We start from the raw sequence: 24,150 nt of genomic DNA on the forward strand, positions 1-24,150 counted from the left end.
CAACACACCATTGTATTCTTTCCTCAGCGATACCACTTCTGTATTATTGACAAATTCGTGTTGTGTTTCTTTAATAGTTAACATACCTTGTGTTGGATTATGGCTTTCCCAGAAAACTTTGAGGAGGTTGGCGAAGCTGATCTTGTCTGGGTAAAAAACAACTCTGACCACCTCCGTATGACCGGTCCCACCTGCAGAAGAAAACACCTGTAATTTTACCAGTTTTTTCCCCGTAAAAAGGCTTTTTTGGAAAAAATGAGATTGTCAAATTTAATATACTGACATTAAAATCATTATTTTACTATGTTATTGAAAAACTGTTCTCAATTCAACATTTATTCATATGCCAACTATACATTTTTACTAATGACTGAGCCCGTTCACATGCACACTAAAACTCCGATCACTATTCAGTTTCTGGAATTATCAGATTGTTCAAGTGATCATTGAAAATTATGAAAAATCAGATTAACGCACCTGTATTTCTCTTTCTCTTTTTTAATCTGATTTATTTTGTTCTTTTACATCTGCGCAAGTGTATAAAAAAAGAAATCTTAGAAAACTGAAGTGACATCAGTCAAACATGAGTGGAAGACAGAAATAAGAATTTGGAGTCTACCATCACTATGTACATAAGAAATCCGATAATGGATTGACACATCTAAACCTGGGTTTTATACTTACTGAATATCTGAAGGGCATGTAAACGCATCAGAACTGATTATTACAATTATCTGAATACCCCTAGTTATCAGATTTTTATGGTCATGTGAACAGGCTCGATGTTACTGAACCGGTCCTCTGTCAAAAGTACTCAAATTAAAATAACAGGAGGGTTTTGAAAATGTAGAAAGAAATGTACAGATGTTTGGGCTGAATAAGGAAGAATAGGAAAAAGCTGTAAAAAAAAAAAACAAAAAAACGAACAAGGCTCTGCTTAAAGGAGTGATATTTGGCTTTTTTAAATGGAATTATGCATTTTAAAACATTTCCCTGTGGTCTACATAAAATGTAAATGTTATGCTTGGGTCTGAATTCTTCATTAATTCAACTCCACAGGTCCATCTTCAACCCTATTTCTGAGTAATGACACCAGAAAGTTCATTTTGAGCGCTGGCCCTTTAAATGCAAGTGTGAGCCACTTCACCCCCCACCCCCTCCTGGTTGTTGACTGTGCTGCTCTGTCCCATTCAGCCACTTGTGTTCATTAATTCAACCAACAACTGAACATTTTAGGTAATATGTTCGAAGTTCGGACATATTTTCAGTATGGACTACAACCGCTGCTGCTGACGAACAATTATGGCGTACTTGGAGAAATGTTCGTTGGAAGTCTTGACCTTATATGTGCAAATGGCGTGACGTTACTAGTTATAGATGTAACAAATTAAGAAGGAATTGAAAGAAAAACTAAAAAAAAAAACTAAAAAAAAACCAAAAAAAAAAGAAGAAGAAGGAATTACGGAATAATGACTTGTAGAAATCCACTCGATTTTTGCCAGAATGAATATAAAGATATCTTTGCAGCACCTAGAGGGTTAAAATTCAAACTTTTGACTATTAGGGTCCAAATACACAAATAAATGTACCAAAGACTAATAAAAGTGCAAAATATGACCCCTTTAAGCTAAGCAGGTAAATTAATTAACTCATATTAACCGTAGATTTTTTTATAGTTATATAAACGTATCAGTGTTTTTAGAGTTAGATTTTCTATCTTTAGAGGACTACACATCCTGAATCTAGCTGCTGTATGTGAATAGTGGTCTGAAATAGATGGACAGATGCAGCTGGTGATGGTAATGACTGTGACCCATTACGCTACACCTCATCTTTCTCCTGCCCCTCATTCAGCCTCCACTCCTATCTCTCCCACTCTCTGCCTTATTACTTTTTTAATATCACCAGTTATAGATTCATATGGTAGATATTGGCGAACAGAGACAAAGTGCTGGTCGATATTAAATTAACGCCTCACTAGGCCAATCACGAAGGAATGAATTCATCTCAGACAAGACAGGGACAAAGCACTGGATGAAATATGAACAGACATTATACATTATGTACATTAGACAGTAAAAGCTTGTACATTTCTCATCAGTATTTGGACTCTAATCGCCAAATATACAGGACAGCCACACTTTTTAAAATTCTATTTTTATTTGTTAATGAGTAGCATGGTACCAAAAGTAGTGGAGGTTAAAAAAAATGGTTGTAGGTTCACACAAATAAATAAATAAATAAATAAATAAATAAAAAAATACACTGCTTATACACATTCAATGGCAGGAAGAGGAGCAGGAAGAAGAAAAAAAATCATATATTAATGGACGCAAATGCATACATACAGTCCTGTTTTCTCTTTATTGTATGTAAAATTACCATTTTGACCAAATCAAGGCTCGAGCTGGTCCAGATCATCTAAACCACAACAAAGTCAGGACCAGATCAGATCCACAACAGCAAAGGCCTTCCAATAGTTACACAAGAATATGATCAATATGTTATGATGTGTCCGGACCAGTTAATCTTCTCACCATGACACTGATAGAATCTTTAAAGTGATTAAACCAAAATGGAGACGTAAGTGATGTGTAATTTACTTTAAGCATCTACCACTCGATGTGGGAAAGAGTGAAGGAGTGATTGAGTTAAACACAGACAGACCGAAACTCAAAACACATCAGGATCAGACTGGATAAAAGGTTGTGCTATTTTATGGATAACTGTGCAGTAGAAAGTATTAGTTGAATCTGAAGCAAAGTTTTCAACATTAAATTACAATAATGATATTAGATAATGGTGATCACAGGTATTGAAATAAAGATCAAGACAAGACAGAGTGAAAATACAGTTGATTCCAAAAGCAGACAGAGAAACAATATTGCATCATATTTGCTTCCAGGAAAAAATACATCTGTTTTTACCTGAAACAGGTTCACTGATTTTAGTTGGAAATCAGAATTTCTCCAGCATGTCAAAATTTTAAGTTATGCACATGTCAGTATTCAAACATTAGCAACATATCACACTGGTGTTTTACTTCTATGAATTGTAAGTGATCTAAATTCAGATGCTTTCGATAACTCAGTGCGATTGTTTTATTTCTTGATCTGCGATAGCGAGTGAGTTCCTAGATCAACCCATAAAGACCCAAACATCCACCGGTGACCAAAATCATTCATGGATATAAAACATTTAATAACTCTTGATCCATTAATCCTATCAATACATGTAAATAATTGGTGTAAAATACAGTTTGTTGTCTTTTCATGGTCACCAGATATGACCCATTTGGACGTTCAGAGGCTCTGTAGTGAAGGTGGAAACACTGTCATCTTCAACAACATTGACTCACCAGTAAAACCCATGAAGTTTAACCCTTTCATGCACATTGGTCACTACAGTGGACAGCTATTCTACAGCTGTTCTCTTGTATATTCATGGATTTTGTTGTTGTTGTTTTTTTACACATATCTTTATTAAAGTTTTAAGACACTCCATATCTTTTCTGGCATGAATTGGTAACATTATGTAGATCTCTCCTGAGCATAAACCCCCAGAATCACAAGCCCTCCCCATAGTTTTCACACAATTTATCAGTAAATACATATTTCTGAGTGTCAAAAATTAAACGTGTGGTGTCCAGCTGAGTGGACATTTTTGCAACTTCATGAAAAATAGGTTCATTATAATTTTTTTTTTTCATTATTATTTTTTTATGTATTTTTTTTTTTTTTTTAATTATTATTATTATTTATTTTTCAGAAGAAAATTTTTTAATGGCATTGGGTTTTTTTTTCATGCCTAGAGGAATAAAAACACTCAGGAAAAAAAATTTGATTAAGGTTCTCATAATTCGTGCATGAAAGGGTTAATAAATGACAGTGGATGGAGATACTTCTTTTATCTCTACTTAATGATATATTTTGCAGAAAAAATAATCTTTTTCTTCAGTTTTCTCTGTTTTGGATTAATAATCCTCAACTTTAATCTGAGCTTTAATGAACATCTACATCATCAGTACATTAAATACAGAAAAAAACTGATTTTCTCTTAAAAATGCAAAATACAGAGCATAAAATTAGAGTAAATGGTGATAAATAAGAAATAAAGGTTAAAAATAGAGAAAAATTCATTTGGGCACTGCCACAAAAACAGCACTGGGTCTTTATGGGTTAATCTGAAATAGCAAAACAGAAAACCCAAAGCACCATCTGAGATTCAAGTTCTGGTTTCCCCCTGTGTCCAGGTCCAGTCCTTTCCATTTGCTCTGCAGTGACCAACAGAGCACTAGTTTGTTTTGTCTTTTTCCACATTTATCTTATTGAATGCATGTCAGGGTCTGTTTAGGGATGTGTTTACTGTGACTGTTCATATCACCATGATGATGAAGTTGTGATTGATTGACCAGCACAAGTTGTTTCTAAATTTTAATGAGACTGAAAGTTAGTTAGGAAGAAAAACAGACAGGTAGAGAAGCTGGTCTAATGATGGATTGGATTCAGTGTTCACTGGAGGGCTGGAGCAATCACTGGGAGGTCTGGACACACATCACACAGCAAACACACAAACACACACAAACTCAGCTCAGAGTGGTCAAACATCAATAACAGCCGTATCCATGCCCAGCTATAATGGGACCTGGGGGAAATGTTTCACTTTTCTGTTTATGTGTGCCTTGTTTTTTCACAATCTATTGACTCTCAATAGACGACACATTGCTCAGTGTGTTAACTATGTAGAGGTTACCTGTGCAGACTTCTTTGTAGGTGGGGTTAGGTGTAAACCCTCCAGAGTAGCCCACTTGGGTGGAATAAACCCCTTTTTGTTTCCAGAACTTCCGCTCTGCTCCCCAGAAACAGCCCATCCCTTTAACAAAACACAATTATATTAGAACACACACACCAGTCTAATTTCAACTGATCTTTAACCAATAATACAAACGCATGTGTATCAAACTGTATCAGAAACAAACAGCAGAAGAATTAGATTTAGTGTGACTTGGATCCAGAAGGGTGTTAGAAGTATACAAATTATGATCTGAAAAAGGTTTAATGGGGCAGCATGTTAACAGCTACTACCATCTCAGCACAGTGAGTGCCAGCTGATGTTTTAGGCAAATTACTGCTGTTTTCAGATGTGGGAAAATATCGTGGTTGTCAACAAGTTTCCCTTGTTGCCAAAAAAAACCCTACAACAGCAGCAGCAAGGAGCGTTCAGCAACACGGACAACAACACAACCAAATTAGATGACGTCAGCACTTTTGTGTGTCTAAAAGTGTTCGCATTATTCCAAATCTCTGATATAACCACAAAAGTTTTTTTGGCACAAACCTAAACTACAACCACAAAAAACTGAAGTAGTTTAGGTCTGTGGCAAAACATTGCAAAAAGGAACAGAACATCATTGTCTTCCATTAACTTGGAGCTTGTATATTTACGATATGGCTTTGTTGAACTGCAGTTTTAATATGATGTTCTACAGTGTGTTACATCTAGAATTGTTGTGACTATATGTGTCGTTCCAACTAGAGGAGTAAATAATGATTATTTTCATTATCAATTAATCTGATGATTACAATCTGGAGTAACTGACTGATCATTTATTCTAAAAATGTCAGAAAAAGCTGAAAAAGTGTTTTTCAAAGCTCAAGATGACATCCACAACTCAAATGTATTCATAATTGAATTTATAATAAGACAAAAACCACCTCAACTAAGTGAAAAAACTTGAGTTTTACCATCTTTTGCCATTTCTATTAATATTCTCTTATGCAATACTTTAAAATACACATATAATATGTTTGTATCTAATGATGATGATGACATTCAGAAGCTGAAAATTATTCAAATTACTGATTATCAAAGTAGTTGTCAATTAATAAAGAGGTCGACATGTAATTGATTAATCGTCGTAGCTCTAGTTCCAACCATGGAATGTAAGACTATTTTATTTAGTGGAAACAATAAAATCATTTGTAAATCAATAGACTTTTTCCCCCCCGTAATGAACAAATGACCACACAATACATTATCCCTTGTAACAAATATAAATCAATCAATCAATCAGTCAATCAATCTACTATTCATGTGCATTAAAGCAAAGCACAAATATTCTCAGTGTGATTATATATATGATATGAATTATGTATCATGAACAGCTAAGAAGAAAAAACATGAAATTATTTATGGGACATTGCAACTGATTAATATTTAAACAACATTTTCAACCTACTGTGTATCCACTTTGACCACAGACTGTATAAAAAGATGGAAGACAAAAGGCATTTTCCTGCCACTGTGGAAATGTGAAAATAAAAATACACTGGACTCATTAACCTCTTGCTCATTTTATTAGAGACAGTGACTGGTCAGTGCAGCTGTGAACCATCCATAATATATAATCAAATAAACTGATAAGAAAGAAAATGACATGAACTTTGATGACATGAACTCCCTTAACAGAATTAAATGACCTTTTGAAAACATTTATTGGACACGGCTATGAATTGTTATTTTGGTTCCACTGATTAATAGGAAATGGGTGGAGCTTATGACCTGTACTACAAAAGCAATTGATTGAAGCAATTGTATTTTGGCTTAAATTTGATTAGACGCTGTACTATTAATCTTCATACACAACGTGTGATTTTGACCTGTAAACACTCACCAAACATGGCCATTTCTGTCTCCTCTGGAAAAGGCGGAACAGTCTTGTTGCCGTTCACGTCATGTTTGGCTGCAAAAATATAATAAACATAAAGAGAGACTATTATATTCATGACACTGGAAGTTAAAGCACATGACAATCACTTATATATACTCTTTTTCATCGCTACAACACTCACAAATAGTCTTAACCTGCAAAAATCCACTTATACTTGGGGAGGAAGGACCAAAATGTTCACACAATGATGGTTAAAACCAGAATGTGCCCACACAACTGTACAAAGACACACACGCAGTGACCCACTTAAACAGCAGCGAGCAGCTCTGCATAATTTTGTAGCAGCTGCATTCACTCCAATCAGTGCAGAGCCAGAGGTGCACGAGGACCCATTTGAGGCCACCCTGCCACCTGGCTGAGCTAACATGAATTAGCGTTAGCATGCTGGAGGCTATGCATGTGTATGTGTGTGTGTGTGTGTGTGTGTGTGTGTATGTGTGCAGATGGTTGGCTGTACGATGCTGAGGGGGAGAGCAGTGGATGATAATAAATGGGACAGGATAGAGGAGAATAAAAATGAACTGAACATCTGGACCCCTTCCAAATCCATCCCCCTTTCTCTGCACACACACTCACACACACACACACACACACACACACGCACATGCACATACACACACTCACCATGCTTAGATGCATAACAGTCGACAGAGCTGCATGCCTATAGACAAAAGCAGCCAAATAAATAGAGCCAACCAATCAGCAGCCCTTTAAAACATAGTTTACAGACAGATTTCATAATGGCTATCAGTTTGACTTTTATGTTTTCAATTGACTCTGTTAATTTCAAGTACAGCACACACACATTATCATCATCATCATCATCCCATCCATCACTACAGCTTGTTTTTGTCAGTTTGTATGATTGGACTGACCGATTTGATTTGATTAAACGAATGAGGCTGGTCCATAGAGGCAGGGGAGGTTACTTCTACTCTGTTTTTTTTTGTTTTTTTTTTGGCATTCACACCTATAGGTGCTATATGTAATATTTTTACTTTCAGTTATTAAAAAATTATCTCAAAGCATCTTCTGGGAGTGTCATAAACTTAACTCGTTCTGGGAAAGTGTGCATAACATAATGAATGACATTTTGAGATATGTAATACCCAGGGAATGTAAAGTTATGAATCTTGGAAGTTTGAATGGCTATGTTTCAGAAAAAGATAGATATTTAACCAAAATATCATTGGTTACATGTAAAAAAAAAAAACAATAACGAGGAACTGGTGCAAGGTTGAACCACCCACTACAACTCTGTACTTGGGATTGTAAGAGAAGTCTTCACCATGGAGAAAAAAACCCATCAGCTTAGAATGAGAGAAAGTGTCTTTGTGACTAAGTGGGAGAAAAGCAGTGAACGATGCTTGACAGACTCGAATGTATGTACCTTATTTTGATGATAGATATCGGTAACCATGACTGTTATTTCTTCTGTTTATGTTTCTTTATTTAACACATCTGTTTCTAGTTCTATAACTCTCCAATGGAATATGTAATTTGAATATGTATCTCTTTGTTAAAATGTGAAAAACCTCAATAAAAATGTGAGTGTAAAAAAAAATATATATCCCTAAGTATTATTAGAATGTTTAGAATACAGAGCTCTTAAGTTCTGCCAGAGACGCCAATGTATTGGATTATAGAGAAATGAACTGAGTATATTTACACTGACGGACAGTTGGATGTGACCACTAGAGGGAGTAGTGAGTCACTCTGCTGGTCTACCATGGTGGAGAAAACGCCACAGGGCCTTTGACAAAAGCATCAGAAAGTGACAAGATGGGATGAGAACTACTAAGAAACAACTTCTAGAGTCAAAGAAAGAGATAAAGTGATAAAAAGGTTCAAGGTTCATTTATTGTCATTCATTCAACGTAGCATATGAATAACGAAATGTGTAAAAACTAGAATCCCTATTGTTTTCACCACTGGACACAGCTCTAAATGAAAAGAATGGAGTTTGATGATTAAATCAAATCATTGCGTTTTGACTGTTTTTGTCTCAAACAGCTAAATTAACAGCTATAATGTTAACTATCATCTGAAGCAGCATGTGAGGACTGTAAGACACAGCTGGCTATCTATCTGCCAACACATCAGTTAGCATGATGTTTAGGGGTTTTTTAGCGTCACTGGGCAAAAATTCCATGATTACGTTTGAGCATTTTATAATTCAAGTGGTCTAAGACAAACCTGCATCTACTCTTCTACTGTGTTACGTAGAAAACTTAGAAAAGTGGCTTCACTTTCCATAACAGCATGAATCAAAGTCCCTTATATTTATATTTAGACATGTGATTTGGAGAGGAAAGAGCTGTGGAAGAAGTTGTGAATTATCAAATGCTGGTCTTCTTTTTCCCCTATTTCTACTCCTGTGAATTTAATTTTTTTTTTATTAGTCCATTTTCAGGGTACATATCATAAATAGACAAAGAAATAACAGTACAATCAAAAGTTTAGGTTTAAATCGTCAGAGTGTCACTGAAAATACTTTATGAAACATATTAATGTTGGTGGACCGGTGAGTATATTTAACCCTTTCATGCATACTGGTCACTACAGTGGACAGCTATTCTTCAGCTGTTCTCTTGTACATTCATGAATTTTGTTGCTCTTTTCGTTGCTGTTTTTTTTTTTACACATATCTTTATTAAAGTTTTAAGACACTACATATCTTTTCTGACATGAGTTGGTAATATTATGTAGATCTCTCCTGAGCATAAACCCCCAGAATCACAAGTCCTCCTCATAGTTTTCACGCAATTTATCAGTAAATACATGTTTCTGTGCATCAAAAATTAAACGTGTGGTGTCCAGCTGAGTGGACATTTTTGCAACTTCATGAAAAATAGGTTCATAAGAACTTTTTTTTTATTATTATTTTTTAATGTTTTTTTTTTTTTTTTTAATTTTTAAAATTATTTTTATTTTTATTTATTTATTTTTAAATTTATTTTTCAGAAGAAAATTTTCAATCGCATTGTTTTTTTCATGCTTCAAGAGGAATAAAAACACTCAGGAAAAAATTTTGATTAAGGTTCTCATAATTCGTGCATGAAAGGGTTAATTCCACCTTAAGAGGTTCTTAGTCTGGTCTGGTAGTCCACTTCCTCCTGCAGGAGTTTCTGTCCAGTAAGTCTGCTTTTACACAGATGCTTCACTAAAGCGACTGCTTAAATCACAGTGTTAGAGATGTTTTGTGTCCTTTTGTATATTAAAGTGTACAAATATTTTCAGCTCTTTATAAAACTGTGGGAGGATAAATTAGACGACCGCAGCTGCTCCAAGTCTGACTAATTCATGAAAAACATTAAGTCTTTATCTTGATTATCCAATAACCCGAGACATTAATCATCATTTTAAAACCAAAATAATGACAAATAGTGTAAATAGTAGGCTTTTTAATTTAATACTGGGTATTAATTGTGCAAATATAAAAATGAATCATCTGCTTCTAGTCTGTCGGTACGATATCTGTCTATTTCAAAGCTCTGAAGAGACATCCCAAGACTGGAATTGTGATTATGATCAGAAGGAACAGGGGTGGCTGATCTGGCCAGAAGATCATCCACCTCTTTCTGATGCAATCTGCTGATCTAGGACGGGATCCCGGTCTGGGTTTTCATCAACCCCCACTGACTGACACAAGTCTTCAGAGATGCTTTCAGTTTTACTTAAAAGGCTCAGTTTCCTAGATGTGGATTAAGCCTGATCCAACACCAGTGGAGTTTTCAATATCATTTTTTTAGGCTCTGTATGTGTACTCAGCAGGCACTTTTGTTTCAAACATTTTTTTTTTTTTTTTTTAAACATACGTGGCTACAGTTAATTATTGCAGCTTCACTTCATTTATATTTCTGCTCTTAATTTAGCTCCCAGCCATACAGTGTTCCCATTCTTTCTACTGTCGGGATGTAAACTGCATTCGCATCCTAAAAATGTACTGGTGGAGGTAGAAGGGGGAGGAGAGGAAAAGAGTAAAATAGAAAGAACAGGAAATAACAGCCAAATAGAACACAAAATAACACCAATAAACCTCAATATATATAGATGTTATATTAGAGGGATGCAAAAGGAAACGCACAACACAGGAAATTCCAATACTAATATCAGATTCAACTATAAACCTATGAAGAGGTACAGACCAATTCAGAGACAAATTTAAGACCCTTCATCTTCATATCTGTACAAATGCATTGTCTCCTCCTTCCTCCTCCTTCCTCCTCCTCCTCTCACATTTTCCTCTGTTCGTGTTAGTAATGGCTGCCTTCGGGGACCTGCAAAGGCATGTCCATTACAAGCCACACACACAAAACACACACACACACACGGCGAGATAAACAATTTAAATGTAAATGTCAGTGGGGAAAGACAATAAGTCCAGACAGAATACTAATGAGTCTAACAGCCCGGTGTGTTCATGTGTGTTAGAAGCAAAAAACAAAACAAAAGATGCTGGCAGTAGAAGATGCAGATCAGCTGTCAGTGATTTCCTTGCTGTTCCTCTAAATGAACACAAGCTCTAAAAATGACACACACTTCTTCGGTAATAACTGTTACCTGACGTCTGGTTATTCTCAAACAGACTGCTTTCTATTTCCACCTCTAATGCGGTTTTAATCAGATATCTTTCAGAACAGCAAATAGTGACAACAGAAAAGCTGATTCTAGTATTCTTACAAAATGATTATTCTGTGCAGCGATTCTTTGAAATGCCTCTGCTCATGGTCACTTTTATCTAACTGTAAGGACAACGACACTTCTGAATGAAAGATTACAGTGACATTGTTCTGAAAATGAATGCAAAGATTTGAGTGTCTAAGGTCTAAAGATTACTGTTTTGCATTTGCAGAATAAATAGGAAACGACGAAATCTGAGGGACATCAATGTGCGTCGAAAACACAACATATCCAGCACATATAGTACATCAGATTATAATGTCTCCTTCAGACACAATACAACATGTTTGCTGCTGTTTAAAGTAGAGACTGTCCGACAGTAGATTTTTAAGGTGAATATAATAATCACAGTTAACCCTTAAAGACCTAGAACATTTTGTGTCAACTTCCAAATTAATTATTCTCTACATCTACCAGCATTTATTATAATATTATTTCCAGCACTTCACTGAAAATCTGGTATTTTCCTATATCTCATTTACCGATCATATATTCATAAAACTCAGAGTAAATTCAAAGCATAAACAGAGAAAACTAAGGAAAAAAGTGACTATTTCATCAAAATACAGTGGCGTCCAAAATGATTACAGCACCTAACAGATCTGAAAATACTGACCTTTTTTGTCTCTAAACCATCATTTCATTTTATACTGTTCATGAAACATGCAGATGGTTGCTCTGAGCAAAACAAATATCAGATGGAGTGAGTCCACTTTTAATTTTATCATTTACTTAATAGCAGGAATAGGCTTACTTTGAACAGAACCACACATCTACTATGTCCTAAGACTCTCCATCACCATCAGTTTTACTACAATCACAGCTGACAATGAAAACACAAGGGATCTGGATTCTTCTGTGAAGGAACATGATTGTGTGACATTTACAGTGAAATAGGCCTTGCTTGATTTTTGTAAAAAGAATTACTTAAATCTCTCTATAATGGCTCTATCTAAAGCATGATGACTTTTTATGGGTGTTTTATTAGTAATTTAATGGCCAGTTTAAAAGAAAAAACAGGTATAACCTCATAAATATGCCAAATGTTCTAGTAATTTTGGGCACCACTATATACCATTAACTAAACATGAAAATAAGTGTCTACAACCACTGTCATTTGTCAAATTATATGAGTTTTATTGGTGAATCAGTGTTTCAGTGGATGATAGTGTTTCCATGTTCAATATTAAACCGCTGAACACCTAAATGGGTCATATATGATGTCGCTGAAAAGCTTAGCAACTATATTTTATCTGAATTATTTAAATGTAAGGATAGGATTAGTGCTTCTTAAGTTATTAAACATTTTAGATCAGTAGATGCTTCTTGTCGCTATGTGTTTCTTTGAAAGTTAAAAACAGAACAACAAAAAAATTAGGTCAAGGTGTGGTTTGATGTGATTTTTTTGACACAAACTTGTTCTGATTTTAGTGTTTGGATGTGGTTTGTGAAATAGTCTAAAGTAGCTTTAGTTGGAAGAATAAATAGGCAGAGAAAAAATGGCTATTTCTAACTTTATTTGTGATTTACTGTTTTCTGTGGATGAACCATAGAAATCAAATTAATCTGTTGAATTGCAAAGCCTCATATTACCCTCAGTGATGGGGATGCACAGCCCTAATAGGACGAAAAATAAGGAAATGCATGTCTTCTTTAAAGCCAGGACTAATGTTGTGTTTGGGTTTTCTTCTATGGGCTGATAGAGCAAATTTTGAGTGCTTGTACTAGCAACCAATTTTCTTTTATTTAGCAGTAAGGGACAGTGAAAGAGGTTGGAAAACACTTCAGGATACTTCACATCAAACAGCAAGACACTTCATATTAGGTACAGTGTGTGTGTCTGTGGGTGACTAACCAGTCTGCCTCCCAGTCTCTTCTCCAGCTCTGTAAATCCTGTCATAATAATAAGCCTGATCACAGAACAGGCCTTTATCCATGGTGACAACTACGCGGTCCACACACACACAAACACACACTCCATTAGTGCTGCTCTATTTCAGCTCAGGCCTACATGCATGTAAAGGCAGGCAGCACTCAGCGCACCGCACACTGTCCTTTCATTGCACTTTCCATCACTTTTTTTTTTAAATTTTCTCTCATGAGACCACAGAGGGAAAAGTGGTACAAATACAAGACAAAGTTAAAATAACCTGCTTGTTGTGAGGATAGAAACAAAACAAGGACAGCAGGTGATTAAAGGTGCATAAATGATGGAGTCGAGGTGGTTTCTGTTCAGTTTTTTTCTGCTTGTTTACGTCACTAACAACCAAATGCTGAGTCAGACTGTGTCATAGTCTTAAGATAGAAACATCCTCTTGCTGTCTCTCTCAGCTTTAACAGTTCAACAGCAGAGTAAACTGTTTGATGGCATCTGTGATTATTTAGCATTCTGGAAATCTCCAATCCAAAAATACCTCACATAAAATCTGAAACAGCTATCTATGAATCTGGAGATATAGTAAATTTAGGGAAATCATCTCCTGTGACCAAGTTAAGTTTTTTGTTTCACTATATTTTTGTCAGTTAACTACATGTATTATATTTCCTTAAAGGAGTGATCTTTTGCTTTTTTCAAATGGAATTATGCATTTTAACACACGCAGACAAATTGAATCACCTATGTCCTAGGGCTGCAACTAAACAACTTTTCAAGTCAGATTAAGTAACAAAGTGATAAAAACTAGAAGCACTATTGTTGTTTTCACCACTGGACGCAGCTCTAAGTGAATGCTGAAATAACAGTGTTTCTTCTACATGAGCTTATGAAGGTAAAAAGTTATTATATGATGTTTATTATCTTTGCTAAATTTCATTGATCTGTGACAGTTCTGACCTTGTTTGGACGATTCCAAACTGATCTTTAGTGCAGTTACTGGTGACACAAATCGTACAGAAAACAGAAACGATTTGTGGTTTTATTGTGGCTGTTCTCTATATAAAAACAGAGCTAAGCTAACAGAGCTCTAATGTAAACTATCAGCTGGTGCAGATAAAGATTTTAAGACTGTCATTTTGACCAACAGAGTTTTAGTCTTCGGAAGAAAACTTGATGATATCATAATACAGTTGCGTGTAAACATTGAGTTTTATACTTTATTCAGTGAATGATACAGTCTATGGATACATAATAATGATTCAGTAGTGGATTTGGTAGAACTAAGTGTGCTCTGGTACAAGACTCCCCTGCTGTTGGGGGTTTAGAAGGTCAGTACTACATAGAACCCCTTTAAACCTGCTTTCTAGAATAGATTTGATCAGTTTGGTTTTTCCTCGTAACGACTTTGTCACTATAAACATCTGCATTTGCCTTCAAATAAAATGTTCAGCAATGTTACTTTATAAAAATTGCAGTTATCTATATTTATATTCCTTTTCTGTCACTCAACATTGTTCTGGAAATCTGGCATGTTAGCATTTGCTCTTATTTTTAGTGTTTTTCCGCCACCTGTATGTGGAAAATTGGTTATTTTCTGCTTCCGCTTCTTTTTTCTGAACAACTCCTACTGATAAGACCCACAGACTGGGTCTTGGTCTTGCAGCGCTGTCCTGGCCATCAGAAGAGCTGCACCCTTGGCTGAACGTCCCCTCCTCCCCCTCCCCCTCTGAGCTCCAGACCTGACAGTGATGAATGAAACACTGCAGCTAATATCTGGCTTGGGCACACCGGAGAGTCTGCACACACAGGAAAGATTGCCTTAACTGCATTGCAATTAAATCTACAAAGTAACCTCCCCCACCCTCATCCACTACCTCTCTCACTCTCTCTCTGATTGCCTGGTTTCTTCATCGTCCTCCAACTCCTTGTTTCTCATCATCCTCCCTCCTCCATCTACATTACTCTTCCCATTTATTTCTCCCAGCTGCAGCATTTTCTCTCTCCCTTTATCGGGGCTTCTCAGTTAGCTGCTCTGATTACCATCGTCGTTTTTATTACTGCCCATCATTACAGCCATCAGCGTTAGCCTTATTGTTTTGCTGCCGACAGCCTCCTGTGCTTGTATTGTTACACACAGGGCATTTCTCTGAATCTGTACAGGAACCAAATATAGAGGTTTTTATGAGATAAAGTTTTTAAAGAGGCAGACTGTGGACTGTGCTTCAAACACCATAGGATAAGGTTGTTACACTGCTGGAAACCTTTTATTTCTAAATATATTTTAAGTATGAGAGGTTAATGACAGTGTTGATATTACTGATCTCTTGGTTATGCTCAAAAAGGAGTTTACAGATAATATTTCAGAAAGATGAGCTCCCATTACAGTACTTATATTGTATATATTTTAGCAATTAGCATCTTGACTGCCTTTGTTCAGTTCATTCCATTGCTATACTGTAATCCTGTGGTTTAATAATGCAAATGCACCTTCTGAAGAAGTTTATAAAAATAAATTAACAAATGACAGCTATTGGCATTGAACAGACAACATAACAATAAAAATGTTATGCTCGTATGCCTTTTACAAACATAAATTTCACAGAGCAGATAAGACATGCATACAAAGAGCAGTACGGCTTTAAAAATAAATGACATGATGTTAATGCCAATCAATTCAAAATGCAGCCAGTTGAACAGTAATCGTAAAACATCTCAAGGAGGCCCTAACGGTGAGGTGATGAAATGTTCTCCATGGTTACTAACTTTGCAAAACATATGGATGGTGGTCAACAGCGAGACGCCTAATGTTTTCACATCATTTAAATTGTGATAATAGTTACACACGGAGTCTTTCAATCTAAAATCAAACAGGATCATTTTTACAGTCCAGAATGTTGCAGTTTATTGCAGAACAGTACAGTTACATCTATATTTGTGTGAAATGGCACACTAGACTGATGACATACACGTCACCAACACCAGTACATTTCACCTCGTTCTTCGAAAATGAGGTGAAAAAGTATTAACAGAGCTGAGAATCACCACAAGTCTGGTCATGTCGAAGCTGCAGAGAGATCTTCAGCAGCCCTGAGCTGAGCAGCTGGTCCGGAGAGAATGTTATGATGAGGCCATTATTGAAAAATATGGGTTTGTATGTCTTTAAAACTACATTGTTGATACAAAAGTTTTACGATTTTACTTCCTTCACTTGTTAAATGATTAATTGCTAAATTTACAAACATGAAATGTGTAAAATGATGGCGTATTTCAAATAGGATGACAATGGGCAGGACCTCCCAGCTCTATTCTCCACTCAGGTGCCATTAAACACTAATGGCAGAATATGACCTCATTAAACCAGTGTCAGTCAAACTGCAATCCAGTTTCTTCCAGCTGACTACCCTAATGATGGCACAACATGAACATGGTCAATTCAAATATTAAGACAATTATGGAATAATAGTTGCAGCCTTTATGTTTTTAACATACTTTTTTTTTGTATTTTTGCACATGCATAATGTTTTTAAGTCAATCCTTTATCATTATCATCACTGGTACATAAATCCACTGTAAATTATATATACATAAACATATATTTCTAATAGACCAGTTCTCAGTATACATCTACTCACTGTATAAAACTCTAATTTGCACTCTGTACATACTACAATATAAATCTTCACTGTAAATAATAGACATAAACATATATTTTAATAGACCGGTTCTCTGTACACATCTACCCAGTTATTCATATTTATCTTAACTATTCTCAACCCATTGTTGTGCTTGTCTCTAGTCGAATGTTTGTTTATTTTAGGTCTATGTTTAAGTGTGTTTAGGTTCATGTTGAAATTGTATGTCGTGAGCTAAGAAAAAAAGAAGCCAAATTCCTTGTATGTGTTAACATACTTGGCCGATAAAGCTGATTCTGATTCTGGTCTCAAGAAAGCCACATGCGTTGAGGAAGTTTAGAATCTAACAATGTGGTTCACTGACAATAACCAGGTCTTGAACACCGAAGAGACCAACGACACTCTTTCCAATGTCTCAGCAGTGGTGGGCGGGTATGGCACAACAACAACTGTATTTTCTGTGGAAGATAAGGAGATCGAACCTCCTCCAAATGCTGTTTTAAGTCAACTTCCACAGATGCACCACAAACTGTATGACAGCCTGGAACAGCAGCTGCACCGGGGCCTATGAATCAGCCCTGCAGCGTGTTGTGAAAACAACACAGAGCTGCCATCACTGGAACATCTTCACAGCACAGGAGGACTATGAACAGCATAAAAGACACCACAGACCCTGGAACGCATCTGTTTAAGCTCCTCCCATCAGGCTGGTTCTTGAGGTCAATGTGTGCATGCACAAATAGATTTACAATCTATTTGTGCATGCACAAATAGATTTACAACAGCTTCTTCCCAAAAGCTGTAGCTCCTCATATAAAATTAAATGACATTTTTCATTGGCATTGTGTAGCCCAGATCCTTGTAACCAAAGAAACGCCTGAATTCAATGTGTCCCAATGTGTACCTTTGTCCATATAGTTGTATACTGCAGTATTCAAATACGTGATAATTACTTAAAATATAAAATTATGTACTGTCCAATTACAATTTCACTAAGAATATTTTACTATGGGAACAAAATACAAAGTACTGATTTAACTTTAGCTCGGTAAATATTTTAACCACAGTCACACAATCTTTTTTTTTTTTTGTCCTTCTCCTTTATTGTTTGTGAAACACTTGATGTGTGTAGTCAGAGTGGTGGTTTGGGTTGTAAGTCACTACAGGCTTTGTATGTGTGCACTTTCCTGAGGGATCGACTGGATCAATTTCTCAGACCCATTAGTACAGAGACTGTGTGGTGTGTAGAGGCTGTGGGTGTGGGTGGGGGCAGGAAATAGTACTTAATGCACTTTGCACTTAAAAGATGGTGGGCTGATTAGACCCTTTCAGACTTGGAATCTGTAAAGTTGTCTGGTGCATCCATGTTAAAGTAATGGCTTTTTCATCTGTGAGTCTGTGCTCAGACTGTAGCTAATATTACAGATAAATTTTAGAAAAAGCTATAGTTAATGTAAGAAGGATAAGATTGATTACTGCAATATATAAACAGGCTTTTAAACATCAATATGGTTCTGATACCTTCTGCAGAACGCTCTACTTACTGTGTTTATTAACTCTTCCCTTGTAAAAGAAACAGCTACCATTTATTTGTGTCAAATATGTAATGGACATAAGTGTACTCCTTTAAAACACTGCAAGAAACCTTTGTAAAAATGGAGACAAAAACAGATACTTTCAATCAATTAGACAAGGTTTATGTTGAGAAAAAACTGAGATCACGACCTAGATATCGGCAATTTATCCACTTCAATAACATGAGAAAACATGAAAGAAACACAGGACTTTTATTTTCCTTTTAAAGCTATAGCTCTATAAATAAATACCAAAATGCATCTGACAGCAGAGGGTCTTTTTCTTTGAGTCTGGATCTTTTTTTAATTCCAAATATGTGTGTTAAGGTCATTCAACTACTGGCTTTTACAAAACGACATTATCTGACAATTTTAATTGACATTTTTTTCTTTTATAACCACTGACTGGGTATAACTTCCTATTTTACCTTTTACTTAATAAAAGTGCTCAATAAATAATATGTCCTTACAACCTACTTACTAATATTAAGACTGTGTCAATATTGCTAAAATCAGAGAGATGTGTGATATGCTTTGAATTTACATAAAGTTCACAGTTCGAGCTATTACAGTCCAGTGGCTTAAAATTCATAAATATTCATTCCTTTATCCCTGGTACTGCCATATACATTTTTAAAGAACATACTTCCTTCAACAAAAGACACAAAAGAGTAAAGAAAAATAAATAATGACTATATAGGTACAGACTCAGTGGGGATAAAGAGGAAATTTGATCAACAGGAGAACAAACATCTCAAATGAAAATCCTACTATCTTTCATTGCATTCTGAATTGTCACTTGTTGTCTTAATTGCCAGTTTCCCATCATAAACTGACAGAGAACAAGTACAAATTGCAGTGTAAAAATTCACCAAACATAGAAAATGAGTTGTTTGAGGCTTAAAATTCCTGCTTAATTTGACCCCCAGTGTTTCAAATGAATTTCCTCCACATTTAACTATTCCAGAGTGATTTATCCTCATTTATTATAATATCAACCTCTGCATGTTGCATTTTTTTCAGGGAAAATCATGTATTTTCATAGATTTAATTCACTGATCATGTAGATGTTCACTTAAGCACAGTAAATTCGAAGGTTATTATATCAAAACAGAGAAAACTGAAGAAAAAGTGACTTATTTGGCAAAATATATAATTAAGTAAACAAAAACAAGCCTCTCCAACCTTTTGGTCACTGGTGGATGTTTAGATCTTTGAGGGTTCAGTAATTGTAGTCAAAATTCTGACTTGAGCTTCTTCGGTGAATAAATTATCTGTGACAGTAAAGTGAATATTATTGGGTTTTAGACCAAATAATGTAGTGGAGGCAGGAAACAATTAACAGATTAAATGAAATATGAAACTAACCCTAAATTAAACAAATGCCCTCGGTCCGCATATTACAGATCCGTCATAAAAAATAAAAAAGAAAGAAAAAAATTGGGAAACACCCATAACTGGTCCCCACGCAACCCGACTGGCAACACAATTAACCTCTCAGCCTCTTAATCACCTCTTTCTTGTGTCTCTCTGTATATTTATCTGTACATACTGCACACATCTCCTGTTTGATATGTCTCTACTAATGCCCCTCATTTCAGCCGCCGAGGTTATCAAACCGAAGTAAACAACAAAGAGCTGCTGATGGAATCACACATTCATTCACTGGGATCCTTCTGTGTGTTGTCGTGGCAACGGCTGTGACAAAGGTAGATGGATAGAGCATCAGTCTGAGGCCGATAAGACTGCGCAGCCACTTAACATGTACGAGAGCTGCGATGGGCGCACTGATACGGGTTTACAACAGCAGCTTCACCTGGTCCGTGGAATTGATAACACTATTAATATGACACACGCCAAAGCAGCTGGAGGGCCCATTCATAGATGGCACTTAATCTCAAACCTTTCATCGGCTAAAGATCCAGGAAAGCTAGTTCCAGGGCAGCACTAGCACTTTCCTGGTCTGGAAACAAACACACCTAGATCAGGGGCTTGGATTATCATGACCAAAAAGACAACGAGTTGGCAAACATTACTTTTTAAGGGGACATTTTTGGCTGGAAAGTTGAAAAACATCTAACTGGAGTCACAGAGGTACATTTGATTTGTTTTACTTCAAGGTGGGTCTTCTGTGATAACGTATTTAGGATTGGTTTTACAGAGTATGCCAAGAATAAGTAAAAGTTTTACTGCAATTCTGAAACATAACTTCAAAACCCTGGGCTTTCAGTCCACACCAAAGTTTGTGCACATACGGATGGAGAGATGACAAACTGATGACAAAAGTAAAAAGCAGAGCTACACTCAAGAGAACATTACTGGGAAAATAAAACCGATTATTGTCTAGTGGAGCAAAAATGGAAAGACGTGTGAAGACTTTGTTTGCACTGGAAAAGGTGAATATGCTCAGTGTCATAAAATAAAAGTCTACCTTGAAAATAAAACAGTAGTTAATAGAATGTTCACACTTTTTTATATTTTTATTTTAGTATTTATTTGGTGTATAGTCTACATTTTTACAACTGTATAACAGCAAATGATGTTAGGCTTGCAAAAAAAAAAAAAAAAAAAAAAAAGCAAAATGTTAAAAAGAAGAGCTAAAGAGCCATATGTGGACTGGGAGCCACAGGTTGTCCAATCTAAAACTAAAAAAGACCAACTTTCTTAATTTAAAAATCCTTCCTATAACTGGAGAGATGGTATGATAGTACTATGTTTTACAAAGGGAACTGAAGCTTCTGGGAATCTGATTAAAGATGGACTCTACCACTCAGACTCTACCACTGCACTCACTACCTTCAGCCATCTATAGTTATTAAAAGAATTGCATCTAGAGAAAGTTGTGAAATAAAGAGTTTGGAAGAGTCCAGAGTCAAATTAAACACATCAAATAACTATATGCAACTTGTTTTGCCAGAGTTATAGGAACATGACAACGTGATGAACCTAATAATATGTTTGATATAGGCAGTTACTTACATGCTAGTGTTAAAACAAAAGTATTTTACTTCCTGACTGTGGCCGATCACAGTAGAGGGAGCAGGTACATGCACACGGATGCATCTGTGTCCAGATTTTTGCTTAACACGACACTAAAACTTCATCATCAACACTGCACCCTGTTAAATATAAAGCTGATGAAAGAGGTGAAGCCAAAAAACATAGGTGAGGCAACACGTATACAGGAAAAAAACCTCACAGCAACCTGTACTGCCAGACATATCAGAGCAGTGCTAGCGCCAGACATAGTGCCACTTCACTCCAGCTTCATCCTCTCATTATTTAGAGTTTACTGGTGGTTGTCAAACCAGCTTAGAGGTGCATTAGCGCTGCCTATTGGACTGGAGTAACTATACAAATATTCACAGGCATCTGATAAGTGGAAGTTCAACACCTCGTTGGTTTGGTTCAGTGTTTGGCTTCTTATCAAACAGATGTAAACATTTTTACTTTGGTCCATCCATAAAGACAAATGAGAAGCACTGTATATCAGCCAAGATTTTTCCTTTAACACCAGGCACAAAATTGAACAACATAATGTTATTCACTATATTATACTAGACACCTGTAAGTTTAACAGAACAAAACACCAGCACTCCCTGTTTTGCCAAAGGAATATGCAGGAATATGTGCAGTGATACATATGTTGTGGTTGGATGGATTCTAGCTTTGCAGAGTAACCAAGAATGGCCACTTTTATATGATATATCAAGGTGAATAATCCATAAAAAAAAGAGTCTTACATTTACTCAAATGTATTAGACCGGCTTCTAATCATCTTGGAAACCTTTACAAGGTCTTTACATTTGAATTTGTGTTTAGATAAAACAATGGCAGCCTATGTTCCTATTAACAAGTTGTAAAGCAAGGTTTTCAAGTTGCTTATTTTACAGTAAGCCTAAAAACAAAAAATAAAATAAAAACAAGCAAACTCAATAAGTTAATGAGTTAGTTTATGATTATCTGAAGTGGCTGTTTTCATTACCATAGCTAAATTACATCCATTTAAATAAATAAGTATGACCACCATGAATATACTCTCAAATGTAGTTGCATCCATAATTAGAATGCTGCTGTAGAGCCTGTACCTCCACCAATCCCATAATACTGGAATTCATCAAACTCGCAATGTTAGAGAAACCTTCCACTTTGTATGAATCTGATCCTAAATGTAAGTGAGTCATCCTTGGTTCATGTCCGAACATTCTACCAAGTTTCACAAAAAGTGCAACATTTTTTGTCTAATCCTCCTGACGAACAGACAGATAAACCAACACAGATGCAGGTGAAAAGGGGAAATCGTAAAACTGAGGTTATCTATGGATCTTCCAGCAAAATGTTTGGCTCTGAATTAACCAGTGCTGAAGTTCACTCCAGTCTACTCCATGTGAGTACAAACATGACACTTTTTTTTTTTTGCTTCCATTATTTTACAGCATCTTTTACAGTTCAGGTTACGAGGTATCTAATTGTTGCTGTGAGTATTAGCTGCTGAAAACCATCCACAAGGAAAAAAACACCACAGCTGCCCAAAGATTTTTGGCTCCAGCTGAGCAGCTGCTTTCATTTCACTGTGTGGTGCCAAGAAACTTGTTTTTTTATACAACCTTAACACTATTTCAGCATCATGTCATTGCAGGTATTTATCTCAATGATGAACAATATTCCCTGTCAAAACTGCACACAGCAGCAAGCTGCTACAGTCATGATTTACACCCACAAGTCCAGCTGCTAATTAAAAGAGTTGTGCTCACCAGCTGCTCGATGTCTGAACACATCTGTATTAGGCCATGATGGAGATGGCTTCACTTTTCAGTAGCCTTTTGTTTGTGGCTTTTTAAATGCTGGTTTTAAGGGAAAGAGACAAGTATGTGAGATGAGGGATGCTGTTCTCTCACCCCTGTAACAGATCTCACTGTAGAGTCTTTGACAAAATATAAATCTCTCCTTTTGAACATAAAAACACAGATTATTTATATGAGTAGGTGGTTAAATAATGTTAAATCCACACACTGTTGTTAAATGAAACAAAAATACAAAGAGTAGAACAGCAAAGAATTTACTAACATGGAAAAGTACAGGAATATACAGAAGTGGCAAAAAGTTTTTAGACACCTTTAAGTTTTACACAATCTCAAATATTATCATGAAATATTTGCTGATTTAAAAACCAAGTTCTATTTATTATAAATATATATTTAATTGCCAGTAGTTAAATATAACTTTATCCTTTTTTCTCCACTAGATCTGAGAAGCACATTTGTACTTTTTACTCCACTACATTTATGAGACAGGTTGTCTGGATAAATTCTCATTTGTCCAGGTCATCGTTCATCCTCACTTTTTTTTTTTTGTTGTTGTTTTTTTTTGCTTTCAACCAGTCTGGTTTTTGATCTTAAAAGTGTTTTGTCTCTCATCCAAGATACTTCATCTGATAGACTTTGAAAACAACCTAAGGATTTATCAAATTTTCCAAGATTCCAATATATAAACATGCTGGATTACAGCAGAAATGATCATTTACATCCTTAGTCTATAGGGAGGTAACAAAAAACCCAGAACATTAATAGCAACAGCATACACATAAGTAAGAGAAACTGACAGAATACTGTATAACAGCCTTGGATTATCTGGATTCATACTTATAAAGATGAA

The 24,150-nt window shown here is 35.8% G+C and overlaps 1 protein-coding gene across 3 annotated transcripts in view; it reads right to left on the bottom strand.

Annotated features, from left to right (window-relative positions):
• The window catches only part of LOC115414734 (mitochondrial peptide methionine sulfoxide reductase-like), a 70,889-nt gene that overhangs the window by 19,987 nt on the left and 26,752 nt on the right, over positions 1–24,150 (bottom strand). For all 3 annotated transcript variants that reach the window (XM_030128013.1, XM_030128012.1, XM_030128014.1), the window contains 3 exons: positions 6,674–6,742; positions 4,753–4,872; positions 87–191 (listed from right to left, as the gene is read on the bottom strand). In XM_030128013.1, the coding sequence (XP_029983873.1) occupies positions 87–191; positions 4,753–4,872; positions 6,674–6,742 (294 nt within the window). The remainder of the gene's footprint in view (positions 1–86; positions 192–4,752; positions 4,873–6,673; positions 6,743–24,150) is intronic.

Source organism: Sphaeramia orbicularis, chromosome 24 (genome assembly GCF_902148855.1).
Source record: "Sphaeramia orbicularis chromosome 24, fSphaOr1.1, whole genome shotgun sequence".
NCBI lineage: Eukaryota > Metazoa > Chordata > Actinopteri > Kurtiformes > Apogonidae > Sphaeramia > Sphaeramia orbicularis.